At 35.8% G+C, this 21,153-nt stretch overlaps 2 protein-coding genes across 3 annotated transcripts; one reads left to right on the forward strand and one right to left on the reverse strand.

The window, feature by feature from the left end:
• Positions 1-1,489: 1,489 nt before the first annotated feature.
• Positions 1,490-16,262, reverse strand: LOC127832201 (uncharacterized). Of its 2 annotated transcripts, none has more exons than XM_052357501.1 (8): positions 16,149-16,262; positions 14,517-14,616; positions 14,000-14,224; positions 13,361-13,587; positions 11,660-11,803; positions 11,429-11,549; positions 10,477-10,653; positions 1,490-1,941 (listed from the first exon to the last, which is right to left on the reverse strand). In XM_052357501.1, the coding sequence occupies exons 1-8, from the start codon at positions 16,158-16,160 to the stop codon at positions 1,616-1,618; spliced, it is 1,332 nt and encodes a 443-aa protein (XP_052213461.1). In that variant the 5' UTR covers positions 16,161-16,262; the 3' UTR covers positions 1,490-1,615. The 2 variants fall into 2 exon arrangements, with proteins under 2 accessions (XP_052213461.1, XP_052213460.1); XM_052357500.1 differs by lacking the exon at positions 16,149-16,262 and adding an exon at positions 15,894-15,935.
• Positions 16,263-16,348: 86 nt separating this feature from the next.
• On the forward strand, positions 16,349-20,824 carry LOC127831506 (uncharacterized). The gene is made up of 3 exons (XM_052356491.1): positions 16,349-16,367; positions 19,665-20,009; positions 20,199-20,824. Exons 1-3 carry the CDS (start codon positions 16,349-16,351, stop codon positions 20,489-20,491), a joined length of 657 nt encoding a protein of 218 aa, XP_052212451.1. The 3' UTR covers positions 20,492-20,824.
• The last annotated feature ends 329 nt before the right edge of the window (positions 20,825-21,153 follow it).

Raw genomic sequence — 21,153 nt, forward strand, 5'->3', positions numbered from 1 at the left:
TGTCGAATTGAAGTAACTGAACTAAAACCAGGACACATGGGTATGCAAAATCGTTTTTAATTTCATTTTTATGTGATAAGACACATATCTGGGTGCATTACAATCGGCAAAAAACGATGTAACGTAAATCAAGAACGTGTTTGGCGTTGTACGTGAAATTCAAATATATTGTGTTCCTATCTCCTGTATATTGAGAACGCCTTTGAGAAACGTCCTGGGGAATCCGGGCTTAATACATGTGCGTGAAGTGTCGTCCCAGATTAGCCTGTACAGTCCGCACAGGAAACCAAGAACGACACTATCCGTCTAGGTTGGATTCTCGTTTAAAAGGAGCTTTATTTGATCAAGAAATTCCATAAAAAATTAATACGGCAAGCGTGGACACATGTCATGTCATATATAATGCTTACTGACGAATCAGAACTATTGACGCTGAGCTATGTTTTAAATCACATATAGATGTAAACGTAGTAAACCACATAATGGAAGTGACGCATAAGTTGCGCCTTTTGTTTGAAAATCGTTAGTGAACCAAAACCTGCTGTATAGGGATCTCAGCACACCATAGATGTCAAATCGTATTAAACAAGGAGCATTATTCTCTATTTACGGAATACCGTTAGGTCCATCGTGGTTACACATTAAAATCCAGAGGGCGAGAATGCGAGAACGCGCTAGTACGATGGCGACAATACGATGACGACAGTGCGACAATACGATGGCGATAATGCGATAGTACGATGGCGAGAATGCGAGAACGCGATAGTACGATGACGACAATGAGACAGTGCGACAATACGATGGCGACAGTGCGATAGTACGATGGCGACAATGCGATAGTTATATCGTACTGTCGCCATCGTATCATCGCATAGTCGCCATCGTAATATCGCACTTTCGCCATCGTATTGTCGCACTGTCGTCATCGTACTGTCGCCATCGTACTATCGCGTTCTCGCATTGTCGTCATCGTACTATCGCCATCGTATTGTCGCACTGTCGTCATCGTATTGTCGCACTGTCGTCATCGTATTATCGCACTATCGCATTATCGCCATCGTACTGTCGCCATCGTATTGTCGCAATGTCGTCATCGCACTGTCGCATTGTCGTCATCGTACTATCGCGTTATCGCCATCGTACTATCGCATTGTCGTCATCGTATTGTCGCACTGTCGTCATCGTATTATCGCATTGTCGCCATCGTACTATCGCGTTCTCGCATTCTCGCCCTCTGGATTTTAATGTGTAACCACGATGGCCCTAACGGTATTCCATCTATTACGGGTGATTCGTATTCCTTGTCCGGCGAAACCGGATAAACTGTGCTCTAAAAACCTATCACCATTATCAATTACTTTTTCCTCAGGTTTCTCTCGTTGCACGTAGCTTCCGTTTTTTTCACACCTCAATCTCCAATTCCTAAAGTGTGCCCTCATTGCTTAATTCATAAATGTATACACATGTTGATTAAAAACTAAGATTATAAAATATATCTAATTTTATTTTACGTTTTTTCATTTTTTAACTAATGCCGATACGTTCAGTGATATCCCTCTTATAAGGTAAGCTTAGTTGTAACTACGCAAACAAAATTTAAAAGAAACATTAAAAATTAACAATCATTTAACAATTTATCCAGCTCTTCTGAAAACTTGTCCGTAAACTGTTCGTCCTTCGGCTTTCTTGCCTTGATAACACGAGAATTCGCTGCACTTTTCTGCGTTCGAACGCCCTCTCGAATCGCCGCGACTTGATCACGTGATGCCGTCGTCGCGAATCGATCACATGGTTTGGTAACCGCGACTCGATCACGTGGTATTTTTCTCTTTTCTTGCCTCTTTCCTTCGGGCTCCTGTGTCCCGTCTGTCCCCATGATGACCTCGTAGGTCAGACCGTCCGTGCGTCTGTCCGAAAGACCCACATCCTCGAGGAGGGTATCTGGAATATGCCCATGCAAATCAGGACCGCTATCATAGATAGCCGTTTATGTAACCATTTAATATTCTCCCACCTCTTAAAGTTTACTTGTCATGTAATTTATAATTATTGCATAGTGGATATTATTTTTTTATTTCTTTATACAATCTGAATTATATATTTTGCATCGTGGAACACAATCATTCTTGCATGTGCTATCATATTAATTATTTAAACGAAAAAAACAAACACATTTCACTAATCAATTAATCAAGAAATCAAAACATATTCAAGTGCTTGATAATATATCATGCACGTTTTAGATATAAGTAGTATAACAACGCTTTCTATGTCAACTCGAAGTGGTTGCTTCAATCTAACATCGATAACTCATATATGCATCGTAAAAATGCTCTGTTGGAGTTATCGCTGTTTCAAAATCAATTTACCACATGACCCGTTTTAAAAAATCAAAGTACTGACAGTAATGGTGTGACGATGCTTTTGAAGAGGATGGATATAAAAGCACCACAATTGTGTATGTGGGTACGAAAATTCTGGGTACAAAAAAAAAACTGGGTACGAAAATTGTTGGTACAAAATATTGGGTACGACAAAAAATTTGGTTACGAAAATAAATTTGGGCAGGAAAAAATTGGGTAGGACAAACAATTTTGGTAGGAAAAACAATTTTGGGTAGGAAAAAATATTGGGTACGAAAAAAAATGGGTACGAATTTTTTTTGGGGGGTACGGGGAAGTAGTACCCGTGGGGAACTTGACCCATTCAGCGAAACTGGGAGGCGGGTTACATTCTCGATCAAATATAACAAGAAATATCTTTAACAAGATATTCGACGTGTATTTTCTGTACCACTTATCTTAAAAAAACGTTCTGTTACAGTAAAAAATTTGTGGGTTATAACATAACGTTACGTAGCAGATATATTCAAAACTTGACATGCTTTTTAATTACACCATGCTCTTTAATTTCACATGTATATCATACCAAACTTTATATTGCGTTGTTTCCTTTCCTAAGTTAATGATGTTATGTGTTCGGAGATGAGTTCACATGCCCATGTGCATGAACATATAACTTTTCTCTTTAAGCTTAGGTATGTTTTTTCGTTAAGTACGGCAATAAGTTCATGATGATTCCCGAGAGTAGGTCTGAGCACATAGTCGAATACGACATGAATACGGAGTTCGCCCATGAACACTTGGTAAGGTTAACTAAATCTCCGCGATTATGACCTAATATGTGTTTAAAACAGCAAACAATATCCAACAAACGAATGAATTATCAAACATAGTGTGTGCACTGATGTGGCTCTGTAATTTCTGTTTGAAAAGTTTATTAAATATGCAAAATGAGAGAGCACGCAAAAGAGCGAGTTTCATAGATGTCGTACGGCTATTATGCTGTTTATATACCATACTCGCTATAACGTTTACAAATGGCAGGTTCGAAATAATTCGTTTTCTTTACACTCATGATCGCGTTGAACGTTAATTATACACGTTTTCATTCGCAATTTATTTACAGAATCACGACAAATATCAAATACAATACAGAAAATGCATAGTTGTTTCATTGATCTATAAACAGATAACGGATTGAATATAACTGATTTAAAATTAACGTTTTCAAACTATTATTAAATCTTTTCCCCAGAATATGCTGTCCTATTTATAGCTGAGCTTTCTTTACCTTTATCAATGATAATCAGCGAGGTATGCCGATTAGAAAAATCGAGCTATCTCAATCGGACTGGCCCGGTCTTTTACATAGGTCGTCATTGTGAAGAATTTTTTCATGGTATGATAACTTAGACGAGCTGCTTCGCAGCATCATCAATAACTATTATGGACATTGTTTACGTGTTTAAGTTTCTTAAAGTGATATTATGGGCATCTAACAGTTTATAGGTGTCTATCGCAACCGTTGTTTATTTTTGGTTTTCACTTCATATACAATTGTATTTGTTAATGCAGCATCAACGTACTAAAACAATATCTCAGAAAGAGAAAAAATAATGCATTTGAATATCAACCGTACTTTCGTTTGACAACTGATCATGTTTTGTTTGTTTATTTCGTATCGGATCCAGAAGGCCAATAACAGCCCAAGTGGACAATGATTATGCATACAGTGTTTACAAATGTGCAATATATAAGGAAATCAATGTATGACAGTTGAAACATATATACTACTACGAGTTATACTAATACTAATAATACTAAAAACATTAATGATAATAATAATAATAATATTAATAATACCACTACTAATACAAATAATTATTATAATAATAATAGTAATGATAATAATTATAATAATAATAATAATAATAATAATAACACATATTTTCTACTAAAATGGTGCAAGGTATATCATGTAAATTTACATAACATGCAACTCAAGATTGTTGGTTAAAACACACCTCAAACTGCAAAAAGCAAACGTGTAATAATTGTAATAATGATAATAATGCAATGTAATTTGTGAAATCAGGTTATATAACAAAATACAAATAACTATGATTCTTCCTAATTACACACTAGAGTAATACAAGCATGATATATAATTTTTATGTATTATACATATCCATTGTTACAAAAGCTCTACTAAAGAATGTACAAAAAGTTACTATTAAATACTACATGTACGATGTGAACCTAAATTTAATTTTAGTGCAGATTCGTTCATACGACACAAATATCATTTAGGCTTAGAGGACTGGGTGAGTCATGTAAAATATCGAATATAAAATATATTTTTATAAACATCTAGTAGCAAGATGAGTTGCAGATAATTGGTCAGTAACCATATTTTAACTAACTCTTTTGACCTGTTAATTCTTTTCAGCTCAATTCAACCGTGAAAAATGCACATAATATCACTTTAATCAATTTAAACACACGACATGTCTTTTGGCGTGCACAAGTTATATAATATGATCAAAGAATACCGAAAAACCTAGTTTTTATTTAACATTTTTAGACAATTATTTTGAAAACTGCATATTAAAGTGATATTATGGGCATCTAACAGCATATGCTATGTTTATAGGTGTCTATCGCAACCCTTGTTTATTTTTGGTGTTTTCACTTCATATACACTTATTTTTGTTAATGCAACATCAAAGTACTAATACAATATCCCTGAAATAGAAAAATAATGCATTTGAATATCAACCGTACTTTCGTTTTGACAACGGACGACAGAAACGATTCGATGTACGATGTGAGTCTTAATTTAGTTTTCATGCAGATTCGTTCATATGACACAAAGACACAATTTTGTTTTACGATCATTTCGGCTTAGAGGACTGGGTGAGTCATGTAAAATATCGAATATAATATATATTTGTTATAAACAACTGGTAGCAAGATGGGTTGTAGATAATTGGTCAGTTACCACATTTCAACTAACTCTTTTGGCCTGTTAATTCTTTTCAGCTAAATTCAACAGTGAAAAATGCCCATAATATCACTTTAAAAGATGAAGCAGGTAAACTCAAAACGATTGTATACACGTGATTTTTTTATTTCTAATTTTGAAAATGACAAATCAGCTGGAGAGACGGTTCAACACACGACACTTCGTCTTCACATTCTTATCATCTGGGGTAAAGTATTTCAACATTGCAAAACTAAGTGAGAAGAAACAGTATGGGAAAGTGTTTTTTTTTGCCAAATTTAAGCTTTACATGTGATCCTGATCTTCGATGCAGCGATGTGCATGTCTTCTAACGAAGGCAATGTCAAAATGTGTATAATGCTTTTTCATAATTGCGCTATGAATACTGGCATTACAGTTCTGAGAAGCTGTTAACCCATGTATGCCTAGCGTCTAGAAAAAAGGCCTTGGCAAACAGCATAGACCCAGATGAGACGCCGCGTCTCATCTGGGTCTGCGCTGTTTGCTTAAATAAATTTCTGTTTGATATATTCTTAATACAGAAATAAATATACTAGACACCCCTTATTTTGGAAATAAATTGATCCAATTTAGAAAGAGGGAGAGTCCACTTGGCATAATTGGGTTAAGCAGATCAATACAATACAACAGTTATCTGTCGGAGACACTGATACATGATAACGCCAAGAGAACTGTCTGACATCCTATAACACTAGTTACGAAATAATTGGGAAAATAATTGGAAATTGGGAAATAAATTGATCCAATTTAGAAGGATGGGAGAGTCCACTAGGCATAAATTGGTTTATGACCAAAATTGACCTAATTGTGACCCGACCTTTGAGGTAGGATGCGGGTGTTACATGCAACACGTCACCCCGTTTTGGTCCTTTTTGGTCAGTTACAATAAAATTGAATGAGAAAGTTACTGTCCCGACGACCTTTGACATGTTAGTAAGACCAGGACCTTTGAGTTGAGGAGACGAGGTTAGGGTTAGGTTTAGGGTAAGGGTAAGTTCCTTCATCCGTATAAAATATATGTGTACTGTATCAATCCTCATTTAATTGATGTGTACCTATTAATTGGCGTCGCACTGAAGTGCGGCGACTCGTATGTAATACGTTTTTTTTTCGCTATTTTACGGATCAATGTATATATTTTTGTTGTCAGAATATCTTGCATAGTGGTGATTTTTTGTGTAAATTAGTGTACATAAGTACTGCATTTTGGCCTATTACATTTACTACAACATTTATTGCCAAAAATGCAAAGCTAATTCTTTTAATTAATAACTGATCACAGGGACTGGGCAATAATAAAATATCACAGGGACTGGGCAAATACGCGAACCGGTGAAACTTTCTGGTTTTGTATAAAAACAAAACATAATCAAAATATATTTATTTTGTGGTTTTTCTAACAATAACGCAGACTTTTGCTGTTCGAGTTTTGGTTAACGCGAATTTTCTTCAATTTTACAAGACGACAGCGATTACACGGTTTATTGCTTTATTGATAACCGTTACACTACAGTCACTTATTAATATCTTAGTTAGAAGGTGATTTTTCAAGCGGTTCCGTAGTATAGTGGCTACACGCTCGCTTCACATGTGAGAGCCCCAAGGTTCGAACCCCAGTAGAATCAAATTATTTAATTTGTGTTCTATATTTACTTTTTGTTTTGATGTAGACATTTTAGTTTTAATAAATATGCTGTTTTATTGTAACCATTTTTTTGTTTTTATTATGCCCATGAAATATATGTGTGAGAGGGTGGGTGGGGGGGGGGGGGGGTTCGTAAACACATTAAAACTTTTACAGTGTTTTCATATCAATGAGTACTCAACCCCTATCGTAAATGAGCAACGTAAGAATAAATTCAGAATCATCTTCCCTTGAAGTTGAGGATAATATGAAATTACGCTTACAAGATGAAGCAGATTTTTTAAAACCTACACAATTCTGTTCCATTAATGAAAACTGCACACGGATGCCAGTAAAAAAGGAAACCAATGTAAATAAAATGAACTATGAAATATTTGGGGGTTACAACACAAAATCTTAGATAATGGTTATTTGGGGGTTATAACACAACATCATAGATAACGGTTATCTGTGGGTTATAACACAAAATCATAGATAATGGTTATACCAGTATATTTTTCTATTTTGTTTAAAATAATCGGCCAATATATTAATATTTACAGTAGAAAAAATCGTTCCATGTAACTTCATTGAGTGCCTTTTACACTGAAATTCCCGACGCCCTTTGATGCTTTGCATCAATACTTATCTTGTATCTACCCAGTAGGCATCCAACGTTGCTGCAACGTTGTATTTAGGTTGCATTCGAACGTTGCAGTTTATTTGTACCAATGGTCTATATGAAAGTTTTCCCGACGTTTTTTCCCAACGAGCTGCGACGTTTTTTCCCAACGTTGCTAAAACGTTGTATTTAGGTCGCATTAAAACGCAGTATTTTTAAATTCTATTTTTTTAAATAATATAAAATTAAAAACAAATTATTTACTGCCAACCGCTCTTTCGATTATTATCGGCAGTTATGGACATTTTCGAGTTCGTTTGTTAAAAGAAGCATTATTTATTGACTATAGAGGAGTTAATGAAAGCTCCCCGAGTGGGAATCGAACCCACCAACACCCGATCGCTAGGCGGACACCTCATCCACTACACCACGGCGACTGTTTAAAGTTTCTGACAAAAATGTTGACTATTAATTTTTGGTTGAAACTTTGAAACTAGCAGATTCTACCATTTTAATGCATAACACAACTTAAACAATATATTTTATCCGGCGATTTTGAGTTAAAGTTCATCTTTAGCATCTTTAAGTTTAAGCAACTGATTTGTAAAATAAAAAAAAATGAATTTCTAAAATTTACAATAAATCATATTTTCATTGATGCTATGCATGAACTGTATTATTATAAAGTACGATTCATACTCGGGGAGCGTTTCATTATTCCCTCTATCAGATCTCCAGATAAGGGTCGTATTTTCGTAATTACGAATTATTTTCAAGTTCGTTACGTATGTATTTTAAAATCTTGTCGTACCATTAAGAATTACAAAATCAAGTTACGAATATTATTTTTACATCGGTTCGTATCGATTTTTATTGAGTTCTTTTCGCGTATTAAAGATCTTTGCGGTGCTTATATAGAATGGTTATCGGGTTTGTTTAACAATGCGCATTTTTTCCAATAAAAGCGGCGTATGCAGTCTATCTGTCAAAAAACTATGGCGGCGCCCAAAGAGCGTCCTAAAAAACTGCAAAGCGTCCAAAACACGCTTTTAACATATTGTACGCAAAGTGAGCCGAAGTTAAATATTTAGAAAGACATTATAGAAAAGATCTTATACGATGTTGTATGTTCAGTTGCCGACACAGTCGGAAAAGCTAAACAAAAACGCGACACGACGGGTCAAAACTTAAACACACAAAAAAACATTGAACGAGTGGAAGAGACAAGTCCCGTGGCTAATCGTTGAAAAGATTGAATGGGAGACCCGTTTTAATTGTAAAATATGTAAAAATTCATCTAAGGCATGGAATCTAAGCACGGTTTGTGCATATGAAGGTATTTGAAAAATAAAATTGTATAATACTGAAAAGACACTGTTGAACTCGTATAAATAAAGTTGCTAGTATGTTTATTTTGATTTTTTTTGCATGAAAATAACCATTATTATTTATTTTTAGATCATTAAGAAAAAATAAGAATTATTTTCCAAAACTTAGTAGTAACGTTAAAAATAAAATTTCAGAGTTAAGAATTCTTTTTGAAAATCTGGTAGTAATTTAAGAATTTCACAAAACCTTATCTGGAGCTCTGCTCTATAGACACCAAGTACTTGTTCTTTCTAGGAAACGGACTCGACAGTGTGCATATCTGCCGATAATACTCGAAAGGGCGGTTGGCAGTAAATAGTTTTTAATTTTATATTAAAAAAAAAAGAATTAAAAAATACCACGTTTGAATGCAACCTAAATACAACGTTGCAGCATCGTTGGAAAAAACGTCGGGAGAACTTTCATATATACCATTGTGACAACCAAACTGCAACGTTTGAATGCAACCTAAATTACAACGTTGCAGCAACGTTGGAAAAAAACGTCGCAGCAACGTTGGGAAAAAACGTCGGGAAAACTTTCATATAAACCATTGTGACAACCAAACTGCAACGTTTGAATGCAACCTACATACAACGTTGCAGCAACGTTGGAAAAAACGTCGGGAAAACTTTCATATATACCATTGTGACAACCAAACTGCAACGTTTGAATGCAACCTAAATACAACGTTGCAGCAACGTTTGAAAAAAAAACGTCGCAGCAACGTTGGGAAAAAACGTCGGGAAAACTTTCATATAGACCATTGTGACAACCAAACTGCAATGTTTGATGAAACGTCCGGGTAATGTTTTGTATGCAACGTTGTGGCAACGTTCGGTAATGGTTGCCGACGTTGCGACCTAAATATTACGTTGCAGCAACGTCCGCAAAACGTTTAATGCACACTGAGTATTTGGTATCTGGAAAATGATGCCGCCCGGTAAGTTCATTCAAATTGCACAATCAATGGCAAAGTTACAGTCCGGACAAAATCTGACGTCGTAACGCACTCGTTTTACGACTATTGTGATTGCTATATCGAGCTTCCCGCATAAGTGCTCACAAAAATCCCTCCAAGTCATGTATTATAATTGTACCGATCGTAATTTGCCGAAGACGGAGACCTTAAATGACACGATTCCAAACCCAGCCACATAACTTGTGTGAATATCGACAATTTTAAACGGTCGTTTCCCTTAACAAACTGATTCAAGTGGGCCACTTTTCAGTTTCAGCCATGAAACTAGCTCTAGGAAAACGGGATTTAAGTCATGTGCGTAAAGCGTCGTTCCACATTAGCCAAGGACGACACTTTCCGCTTTAACTAGATGCAAGCTAATAATAGACCGTAATTGTTAATTTGGGATCACATTCTGATGACTAAGGATTAAACCCCGTTTTCCCTATGGAAGGCTGGTTTGTGTGTGCATATTGTGCACATAACTGCTAAAAACGGCGAAAATCCAAAGAAAGAAAAAAAAACGTACTGTACCTATTTCCGCCATCAAGGAATGTAATTGTTCCTCTTTCTTTAGCGTTTCCAGATCAGTCGTGTTAAGCAGCGGCCATTTGATCTTCTGCGTAACCATAGTTTCGCAGCAGGCGGCGGGCGGGAAAACGCCGGATATCTCCTTAGCACTCGTGCTAAATTTGTTTGCATCGGGGTCGCCTGAAGAAACATATACCTGTATGTGGTAATCATCGGGTATGCGGATGTTAGCATCGTTGTCATCATAATGATAATTATCGCAAACACAATCATCATCATCATCATCATCATCATCATCATCATCATCATCATCATCATCATCATTATCATCATCATCATCATCATCATCATCATCATCGAAACTAACTACTATTTGTATTGTTGTTTGGCGATTTCTGTCCTGTTTTGACGGTATATCTGTCTTGTTTTATGATATATATGTCAACTTTGCTGGTAGACATGTCTGTTGATGTTTTAATTTTAAGGTTGGACACCTGTCGAGATTGATGGTAAGCCTTTGTGTTTTGACGGTTTGCTTGTAGTTTTTGACGGTATGCATTTTGTGTTTGACGGTATGCATGTTGTGTTTGACGGTTTGCATGTTGTGTTTGAATGTGTGCATGTTGTCATTGACGGTATGCATTTTGTGTTTGATGGTATGCATGTTGTGTTTGACGGTTTGCATGTTGTGTTTGACGGTTTGCATGTTGTGTATGACGGTTTGCTTGTTGTTTTTGACGGTATGCATTTTGTGTTTGACGGTATGCATGTTGTGTTTGACGGTTTGCGTGTTGTGTTTGACGGTTTGCATGTTGTGTTTGACGGTATGCATATTGTGTTTGAAGGTGTCTGGATTATTTGTATATTTGTCGAGTTTGATTGTATGTAATTCTCTTTGCCGGTAAACATGTCGCGTTTGATATACATGTATTACATGTTGGTGTTGATGGTATACCTGTCTGGGCCGACGGTATACAGTTCGGGGTTGGAGCTTTGGCTGTCGTGGTTCCTCGCTTGACAACAGTATATCTAGGCTCTGGACAAAGGGCAGAATTAGCGCGCTTCTCTATCAAATCCTGAAAAGGATGATAATTAATTTTTGGTCATAAAACAACGATACAATCGAAAAATAATGCTTTCATTAACTATAGATCACGGTGAGTTCCAATTTCATATTTGCCCTTACATATATACAATCCGGCAGGTTCTCTTTGAAGTTGACTATGACGTCGTACAGCGTGTTGCGGAGGATTTGCCCGAGGAGATCGCTTACCAACGCACCGTCCGTCGACATGTTCGCCTCCACGATATTACACACCTTGAAGAGATTCTGGAAAAAAAAACAATATTGTTTACGTTTGTTTTCGGTTTAAGGTCACTTTGAGACTTAAAAAAAGAGCCAGAGATGTTGCCCCAAAAGGATAGTGTATCATCTTTAAACAAATGTAAAAACGGGTTGAAATAAAAAGGCAGGCGGGCAAATTGACCAAGTAATGTTTGACATGGTTCGAACCTTATAAGACGTTCGCCATACACGCCATTTTAAGTTGTCTCGGGGTTTGAAATTTAAAAAAACCTAATTCGTGTGTTGATACTTACTATTTCAATTATAGTATAATTTGAACCGTACTGTATGAAAAAATTGTTTAATGCATGTGCGTAAAGTGTAGTGCATGTGCAGTCTCCCTAACAATACTCACTTATATTAAACCCCCTGTGCAGTCTCCCTAACAATACTCACTTACATTAAACCCCGTTTTACGAGAGCATGGATCATATAGTGCATAGAAGACAGATTTTTTATGCTGCTTATGCCAATGTGATATAAATCAGAATTACTTTATTTAATAAGCATGTGTTCTTGTTCAAAAGTTCGGTATCTATTGCATTCATTCTTCACGTTAAGGCTTCACGCAATGTGAAATTTTGTCACCGATTTTAGACGTATTCAATGATTTATTCTTATACCTTAAGATATCGGTACAAACTGCAAGAAAACTGTCTTTTACGCACTACAGTTTTTTTTGCAAATGTATTTCAATAACTTAAGTTCTTAACGGCGCGTTTTCATATTCTGTCCAGCGCATGTGTAAACTCCGTTGATTCTGCACCATGTTGTAATCTATTTGAAAAATTGAACATTATTAGGTCATGGGGTCACTCGTTTCTTTGTGAGAGAAGACTGTTCGGCACTAATAAAAAATCCTTATAATTTCAGCAGATTTTGCAGCGCTTAATTAATACATTTTAGTGCAATTGAAAAAGCAAGAAACAGATGTTTCTTTTCAAACTCTACGAAGTTTTTAGAATAAATCGGACGAAGCGGAATTAGTTTTCCGTTACTGGTGAACTGCCTCTACCTCGAATATAAACTGAATCAATAAAAGATATATCAATGAACATGTAAGTAAACATATGTCTAATTTAAAGAAACATCTAGAAGCTAAAAAAGTACGGAAGTTTTTTTCTCACTTATTAATATCGGGCCCAAGCATTACAGAATTGAAATAACGTAAATGTTTTCACGAAATTGAAGCTACACAACTAAGATTACTATTCTAAAATATAAAAATTGTAATAAATATAGTAACTCAAATATTTGAATTGAGCCGTGCACTGTGAATAGGGGGTTTAGAGCTTGTGAATAAAATGTCGTCGAAGATAAGCCTGTGCAGTCCGCACAGGGTAATCAGAGACGACACTTTTCGCCTAAACTGGATTTTTGTTAAGAAGAGACTTTTTTTAACGAAAAATATCAATAAAGCGGAATGTGTCGTCCCTGATTAGCCTGTGCGGACTGCACAGGCTAATCAGGGGCTACACTTTACGCACATGCATTAAATCCCCTTTTCACAGAGCACGGCCCCATTATTTTCGGCTTTCTCACCTCAAAGAAAGCGTCCTGTTGCGCCTCAGACAGGAACACTTTCTCCGTGCCTAGCCTGTACACATCTCGCATGCAGTAAAGGCGTTTTAGCAGTGTCCGTGTGAACGCGGGTATCTGCGACAGGTAATTTCCGGTATCACACCTCCGGTTTTCAAGACTTAGGCGCGTGCTCTCCACATGCGCGAACGTGTGCTCCATCTCGGCGATGACGTTTGACATCCGGGACACTGGAAGACAACATTAAGAATGCAGCTTTGCTTGGCGTTTTTTCCGGATAATTTCGAGGTTAGCTAACGTTTTTGTTGGCACATAATTCAATTTGGCCCGAGAAATAGTAGCTCTGTACAGTGGTAAATCTGGCTCTTTTTTATAAATGTGCTCGTGCGCATATGTGAACTTCAGGTCTTTTGGATGAAGTTGTTATTTCATTCACTGGTTGTTTTACTGACAATCATCATACGTATTGGCGTCAAAATCAAATAAAACCCCAAGAGAAGTCCTGAATAATACGCAATATGCAAATAGTTTAATGGACGAGATTTGGGCAATCATACGCGATAATTTGAGAGACTGGGATATACTCTAAACATTACTACTAAACCTGTTTACCAAGTTAATTTTAAGTAATGCTAAACATACTGTCCAGTTCAATGCATGGGTTTTCGCCATCTTTCCCTTTGTGTTGGGCGGCCTTTGGCGTTGCTGGTCGGGACACGTGCACGTTCTCCAAGGGAAATGACCTTGACCCCCGGGCGATCTCCGCTGGAGGTGACCTTGATTCAAGGGCTTTGTCCACTGGGTATCCGCGCTGGCGACGATCTTTTATGAAGCGCCGTCCTGTCCCTGATACCTCGCACTCTGCATCTAGATAGTTTCTGACAATGTGATCTATGGTTTCTTTTTTTATTTAAAACTTTGAAGTATATACATGTACTATTCTAAAACAGGTTTGTGCTAACATTTATTGTTTGTTAACTAGATTTCTTGTTCAAAGTAATATTTTTTACCGATATCTGTTATTTTCAATAATTTTTTTATACCTGGTGAACATACCAATAGTATTTTAAATATCCAAATAATTATATATTGCAGCTTAAACAGGCACAAAAACAGTTTTGTACGAGTCTTCAAACTTAACTACTAAAACAGTCATTACCTGACTCTCTTGTAGATGAAGTGTGTGACCGACCCAAGAGGTCGGTGACTTTGTTACAAGACGGGTCTTTAGATGGCCGTGGTGTATCCCAGTGTATGTTCTGAAATTGACACGTCGTAGTTATTGTTATAATTTTAAAGAGTAAACGGGCATCGGGTCTTATGGATATTTCATTCTAAGGACATTGGTTCCAGCGAACATTGGTACATACAAACATCGCCTCCTACAAACATTGGTTCCTATGCCACTTTTTCACGCATGAATACTTTGTTTCGCACACTATTTTTAACGCCGGATTCCTGTGCTATTTTGACACAGGCGAACACTTGTACCAACGCTATATTAAACGTTGGCCTACAATTATTCCTACGCTTTTTCAACTAAGGCGTACATTTGTTTCTACGCTTTTTGCCATAGATGTACATGGAACCTACATGTGTTTGGAATCACATATCACACACCTACCTGTGAACATATTAAATCGTAAGACACCATATTTAGTTATCTTTGTACGTTTAACATGTTCAGATGGATGGCATCGTATGCATCTACATATTAGGTTCGAAGCACAGACAAATCAGGAACGACACATTTCGCCTTAACCTGATTTTCGCAAAGAAGAGTCTGTCTTAAAATAAAAGTACCGTGCCAACAGACCGTGTAGACTGCACAGGCTAATATAGAACAACATTTTACGCACAAGAACTAAGTCCGTTTTCACAGAGCAAAGCTCATGTCAACAGTGCTAATACCAGTTCCCTGACAATTTTATTTGTTCGTTATCATCGTCATTTTATATAGCTATTTTCGTCATGATAATTAAAAAAAAGATAAATCAACACAGCGCCAGTTCCTACTTTATTTTGACACAGGTTTACTTTAAACAATCGTACATTTAGCCACACGCTCCTTGTATTTTTGACACATGCGTACATTGATTGTTTCTTTATTTTTACATACGGTTTGGTGTACCTGGAGTTGTCGTTACGCGGGTGCCTCGTGTCTTTTTTTCACATGTTACTACTAAATAAATCATAACTGCTGTTATTGTGCATTATTATTGCATGTTTGTCTTAAACTAAGGCCACCACTGTTCTGTGTAGATATATTTCATGATCAGTATGCTGTAGGGTTCAGCTCTACAATCGGCCTTACCCCTCTGATTATTGATATACCGAGACACCTAGATTACGTGTGTAATAGTTTTATTCACACGATTGCATAAAACATAATTAAGAATGTACTTTGGGACTATAAAGTAAATCCCAATATAAGGATGCGTATTGAATTTTTATAGTGTGTTCACAGTTATTTAAAAACAATACTGTAATCAGAAAGGAGACACAGCTAGATCTACACTATTGATATACGTTTTACATGTATAAGTTCATTCATCAGTGGCATGACATATCAGGTGGTCACTAGAGGATCCTTAGTAAGTTGTCAGCAAATAGGAACAGTTACCACTCGTGACTCGATTCGATTTCTGTACTGTAGTGTAGCCTACACGAAGATTAAAGTTCAACTGCAACGAGGGAACTTATATTTATCTGTTTTTCGATTTGAAGTATTCAGTTTACTTGAGTGTTTATTTAATGGTCACAAATAAGAACACATTCTCGTGAAGCTTACCAGTGTTGTCATCTTTTCAGTTCATAAAATGTATTTAATATTCACCGATGCGATGAAGTGTCAGCTGTTGCTATGAAAAAATCACGTGATCACGTTTATGACGTCATTGATGACGACGTAAATGTAAAATGCGGAGTGATCGGTTTCATTAATCTCCGCGCACAGATTTAACTGGAACAGCATAAATAACCAATCACGTGATGATAGCCGAGCCACGTGGTACAATAATTTTCCTGTTGTGAGTTTTACCTTTTTTATTTAGGTAATTTAATTTTATTATGAACCTAAACTTAAACACTAATTTTAAAATATAATAGAAAATGATACTTCTTTTCATAAAACAGTACATAAAAAAAAATAATCTTCAATAGTCTGGAAGGATTTTCTTGTGATGGCAATAGCACTTTGCGTGGAGATTGCGGTTTCATAACAGCCTTGTAATACCTGCAACAAGTGTGTAAAGAATGTGTTATTCCAATTAATCGGTTAGTTGGAACTTACTTCATAGATAGCGTCGTTTCTGTGTTTTTTTGTGAAGGAGAAGCGGATATTTTCACCCGATAAGCCTTTTATATTTATATTTCTTTAAAATGATTACGCCCTTTTGGCTCTACATAGTTTGCTCTTTCATCTATTTTTTTTTGTTTCAAGATCGTAGACGTCGGATAAAAACATTATTGAAGGAAAACCGTCCACAAATCCGTTGTCTACTTACATGCCGTTCGAGAAATTGGATGTACCCATCTAATTTTCTCTTATTATACATAGTATTGATGCACGTGTACAGTAAAATATATGTAAAATCACGTTTATTTCATTTTCCCGACGCCGCTTCATCTCTTATGACTACTTTATTGCCAAAAAGTTGATTTACCCCCCCCCCCCCTTTGGAACTGACTTCCATTTAAGAACTTATATGGACCTGACTTCCATATGACAAACAGCTCTTTCCTATGTGGAGGATAGAACAATTAAGAACTAAGAACATTTAGAAAATATATTATTATCATAAAAAAGTCGTAAAACTTATAAAGCATTTATAACGCCATGAACCGTTAATTTAGCGACGATGGTTGTAACTGCATTTTATGTTGAGAACTTTGAGTAATGTTGTGGTAGCGAGTTTACTTCGAAATGTCCCGGTTTTATATGTTTCTGGTCTTTCTCTGAGCAAGTTCATTTAAACAAGCACGCACACACGATGCACATAAAATAATATAGCGCATATATCTATTGCATTTATTTATTTATTTATTGGTTTTAACGTTGTAAAATATATTTTATTTGAATAAGAAAATAACTATCTTATAAAAGTGTATACAATGCTCGTTTCAATGAATCTTATTTCAACTCTAACGTTGGAGTGACCATAGGATGGACGAAGTTATTTCTGAGCCGAATAGACCCGTGTCATTTCGATCGGAGCCCGCACGATACACAGGCATCATCGAAACAAAAGGTCTCGGGTCATTTCGCCCTTAATCCCGTTCGCCCTCTGTCACCCCGGGTCGTTTCGCCCAGGGTCGTTTCGCCCTTACAAGTGGGTTGTTTCGCCCTTATTTAATTATTATGTAATATTAGGCTTTTGTAAAGGATTCTTTCGCTCCGAATAGTATTTGTTTAAAATATATGGGAAATTAAGATTTTTAATACAAATTTTATTATTAATTGCAATTTTAATTTAGTACTTGTTTATCATATATGGGAAATTAAGATTATTTAATTATTACAAATTTGATGTTTGCTCAATTATCCGTTTGATTTTAATTGCAATTAATTAACGGAAACGTTATGATTCATTGTGTTACAAACGTAAAGTATTACGATTAATTAGTTTGGCAGAGGTATGATGCATTGATTTGCCAATTAAAATAATTTCGGGATCAATTTAACAATTATCAAACACACTTAGATCGGAAGACGTGTGATCAGATGATTGACTAATTACTAGCACAGAAACATCAAAAGGAGACATTATAAAGGCGTGATATTGTTTTTATAAACTTTAAGCCAGTTTGCATCTTTTGATCTCAAGATATTCGCCGAAAGTGTATATAAAAAGCAACTTGGCCATGGCAGCGTCAGTCGTGAATTTATATTTCGACACGTTCTTATGGCAGACGAATTGTGTATTTCGTGTGATCGGATAGTCTCACCTCGCCAACATGCCATCACATGTGATTTATGTGACAGATGGCAACATCGGACATGTGATACAGGTACGAGATGCTTATCTATTTTATTTATATTTCGTGTCGGCGCTATTTGTCTGCATGTTGTCGTCGTTATAAAATACGCCGTTTGTCATAAAATTTTATGTGTAATAAAATTTTCATAGTTTAATAATTATTCATTCTGTCCATTCTTCGATTTGCGGTATTAACAAATATTATTTCTACCATATTTCAACTTCAATTAGCTTTAAGCGCTGACACTCTTTCATGAAAGATGTAAATAATTAATTAAGTCGGTGATGTAAACAGCCCATTTTATTCTCTGTTTACTGTAATTTTCCTTTACATCTTTATGTTTATTTGTTTATTGATTCTATCTTCTCTTTATTATTAGTTCATGTATTAAAGATTGTAACATCTTCATGAATTAAATGTATGATGTGACTTTAAAATGGAAAATATGCTTACAAAATGCGTAGTGCATATGGAAACCGGGTCTTAACGCAATTCGTAAAACTGTTATTATTTTGATATATGCTACATACTTTTCTTTTAATATTTATTTCAATATTTACACACATTAACAGAGCTTTACAATATGTACACAATGAGACATACATCTATATATTCTTTTTAAAGATAGAAGTTTACGCACTTGCGTTAAGACCCGGTTTCTCAAAGCAATACTCATTTTGTAAACACATTTTCCAATTGGAAGTTCAAATCATGCTTGTAATTTATGAAGTTGTAGAAATATTTAATACATGAACAAATAGTAAATAAAAAAATATAATCAATAAACAAAGAAATAATGCATGCACATATTTATTAATAACTATTTATTATTAAGAAGTTAATAATTTGTCATAAAACAATAAACGCAGATCCCGTTACGTATGGAAAACATATTGTGCACACAATTATAGGAAAAAAACGTAAACCGCGCATATATGTTTATTATACCTACATGTATTTGGTTGTACGAAAAAATGATTAATTTTACAATAATTCTCAATAATACATTTTTTACAAAAATCAAATGTTTATTTATTTAATACTTTAATAAAATTTACCAACATTTTTAAAATTTGTACATGAGTTACGGTTCTACATTAATTAGTTAAATATTAAATTGTAAAGCATTAACAAATTAAAAAAATATTTATTTAAGTATTCCATACTACAGCCTTACCTCTATACAACCCCTATCAGTAATAGCCTTATCGACTTCTCGATAATCAGTACCCTCATCAGCTCTGAATGACTGACAGATTATTTGTTTATTGTAATTTCAGTGGTGAGAAATACGGTATTGTTAATTAACAATACATTTTAATTACAGCTGCTTGGTTGGCTGTACGGCGCGTTTTTTCTGGCGTTACTATCAAGGGTTGTGTGTTTCACTGGACACAGGCTGTTTGGCGAAAAGTCCAGGACCTTGGGTTAGTAACCACGTACAGACGTCGACAGGCACTGTACAACTACATGAGGCAGCTGATGGCGTTGCCCTTCCTACCAGCTGCACACATACGGGAGACGTTTGCAGCGTTGAGAGACCGCGCGAACACTCCGCAGCTCGATTCCCTCGTGACATACATGGATCGTCAGTGGTTCCAGCACGTGCTGTTCAATCCTGAAAACTGGTCCATATTTAGACGTTCAGTACGGACAAACAATGATGTCGAAGGTAAATAATAGTATTAAAATGTGTGTAGCTCACTCAGTGAAATTGACTTATCATAAAAACGGAAATGCGATGTTCTTACTTGTACACCAATGCTTATGAATATAATAAAATATAATTGATGCTTATGCGCATGTATAAAAATATCAAATCATATATTATTATCCATTATAATTTGTTTCTTTATTTCAGGTTGGCACCACAAGCTGAACACTACCGTTAGATATGGTGGCTGCTCCATCTACGTTCTTGTACCAACCTTGATGACTGAGGCAGAGATCGTCGCTATCGCAGTAGCTGCCGACGACCTGGATCGTGATGTCGCAACCAAATACACCAAATTGGAGGAAAAGATACAATCCCTGTGGGACAAATACATGGGGAATGAAGTATCCACAACACATTTCTTTAAGTCCGTGTCCAGATTGTACGGGCCGTCCGACGACATGACGGCAGACTCAGTTGTGGGATTGTCTGGGGAGTGAAGTGGATAGTGTTATCAAACAGACGATGAAGTCTGTTACGGACATTAAAATAAGCAAAACTAAAAAAAAACTGTTGTAAAATACAAAGTTTATATCGACTGATTGTGTGTGTATTCTACCACATTGTATTCAATGTAATTTTGATGTGATTTGCTAAGTTGTTTTATGTTAGGTAAAATAAGATGTATGTCAAATTAGTGTATATGTGTGCTTCGACACTGGATTGAATGTTTTGTTTATTAATAAATATAAAATGAAATCTGTATTTCGATGTGATTTTCTCAGTTGTTTTATGTTAGATAAAATAAAATGTATGTCAAATTATTGTGTATGTGTGCTTCGACATTGTGTTGAATGTTTTGTTTATACATGTGTATTCTTATTATTCATATAACAGCTATCAAACATATTAGAGCTATCAAAATATATGCAATATAATTAACTTTGTACTTTGTTTTATTTCAAAAGACAAAATAAACAGTAATTAAGATAATATAATACTGTATTAAACAATATCCCATTCAGCTTCTGACAAGCCTAAGATAAATCCTTTAATATCGCTATACGTATAAAAATTAGGGCGAAACGACCCAGGAATTAGGGCGAAACGACCCAGGGCGAAACGACTCGGGGGGCGAAACGACTCGGGGGCGAACGGGATT

The sequence above is a fragment of the Dreissena polymorpha genome, chromosome 5, assembly GCF_020536995.1.
Source record: "Dreissena polymorpha isolate Duluth1 chromosome 5, UMN_Dpol_1.0, whole genome shotgun sequence".
NCBI classification, from domain to species: Eukaryota; Metazoa; Mollusca; class Bivalvia; order Myida; family Dreissenidae; genus Dreissena; species Dreissena polymorpha.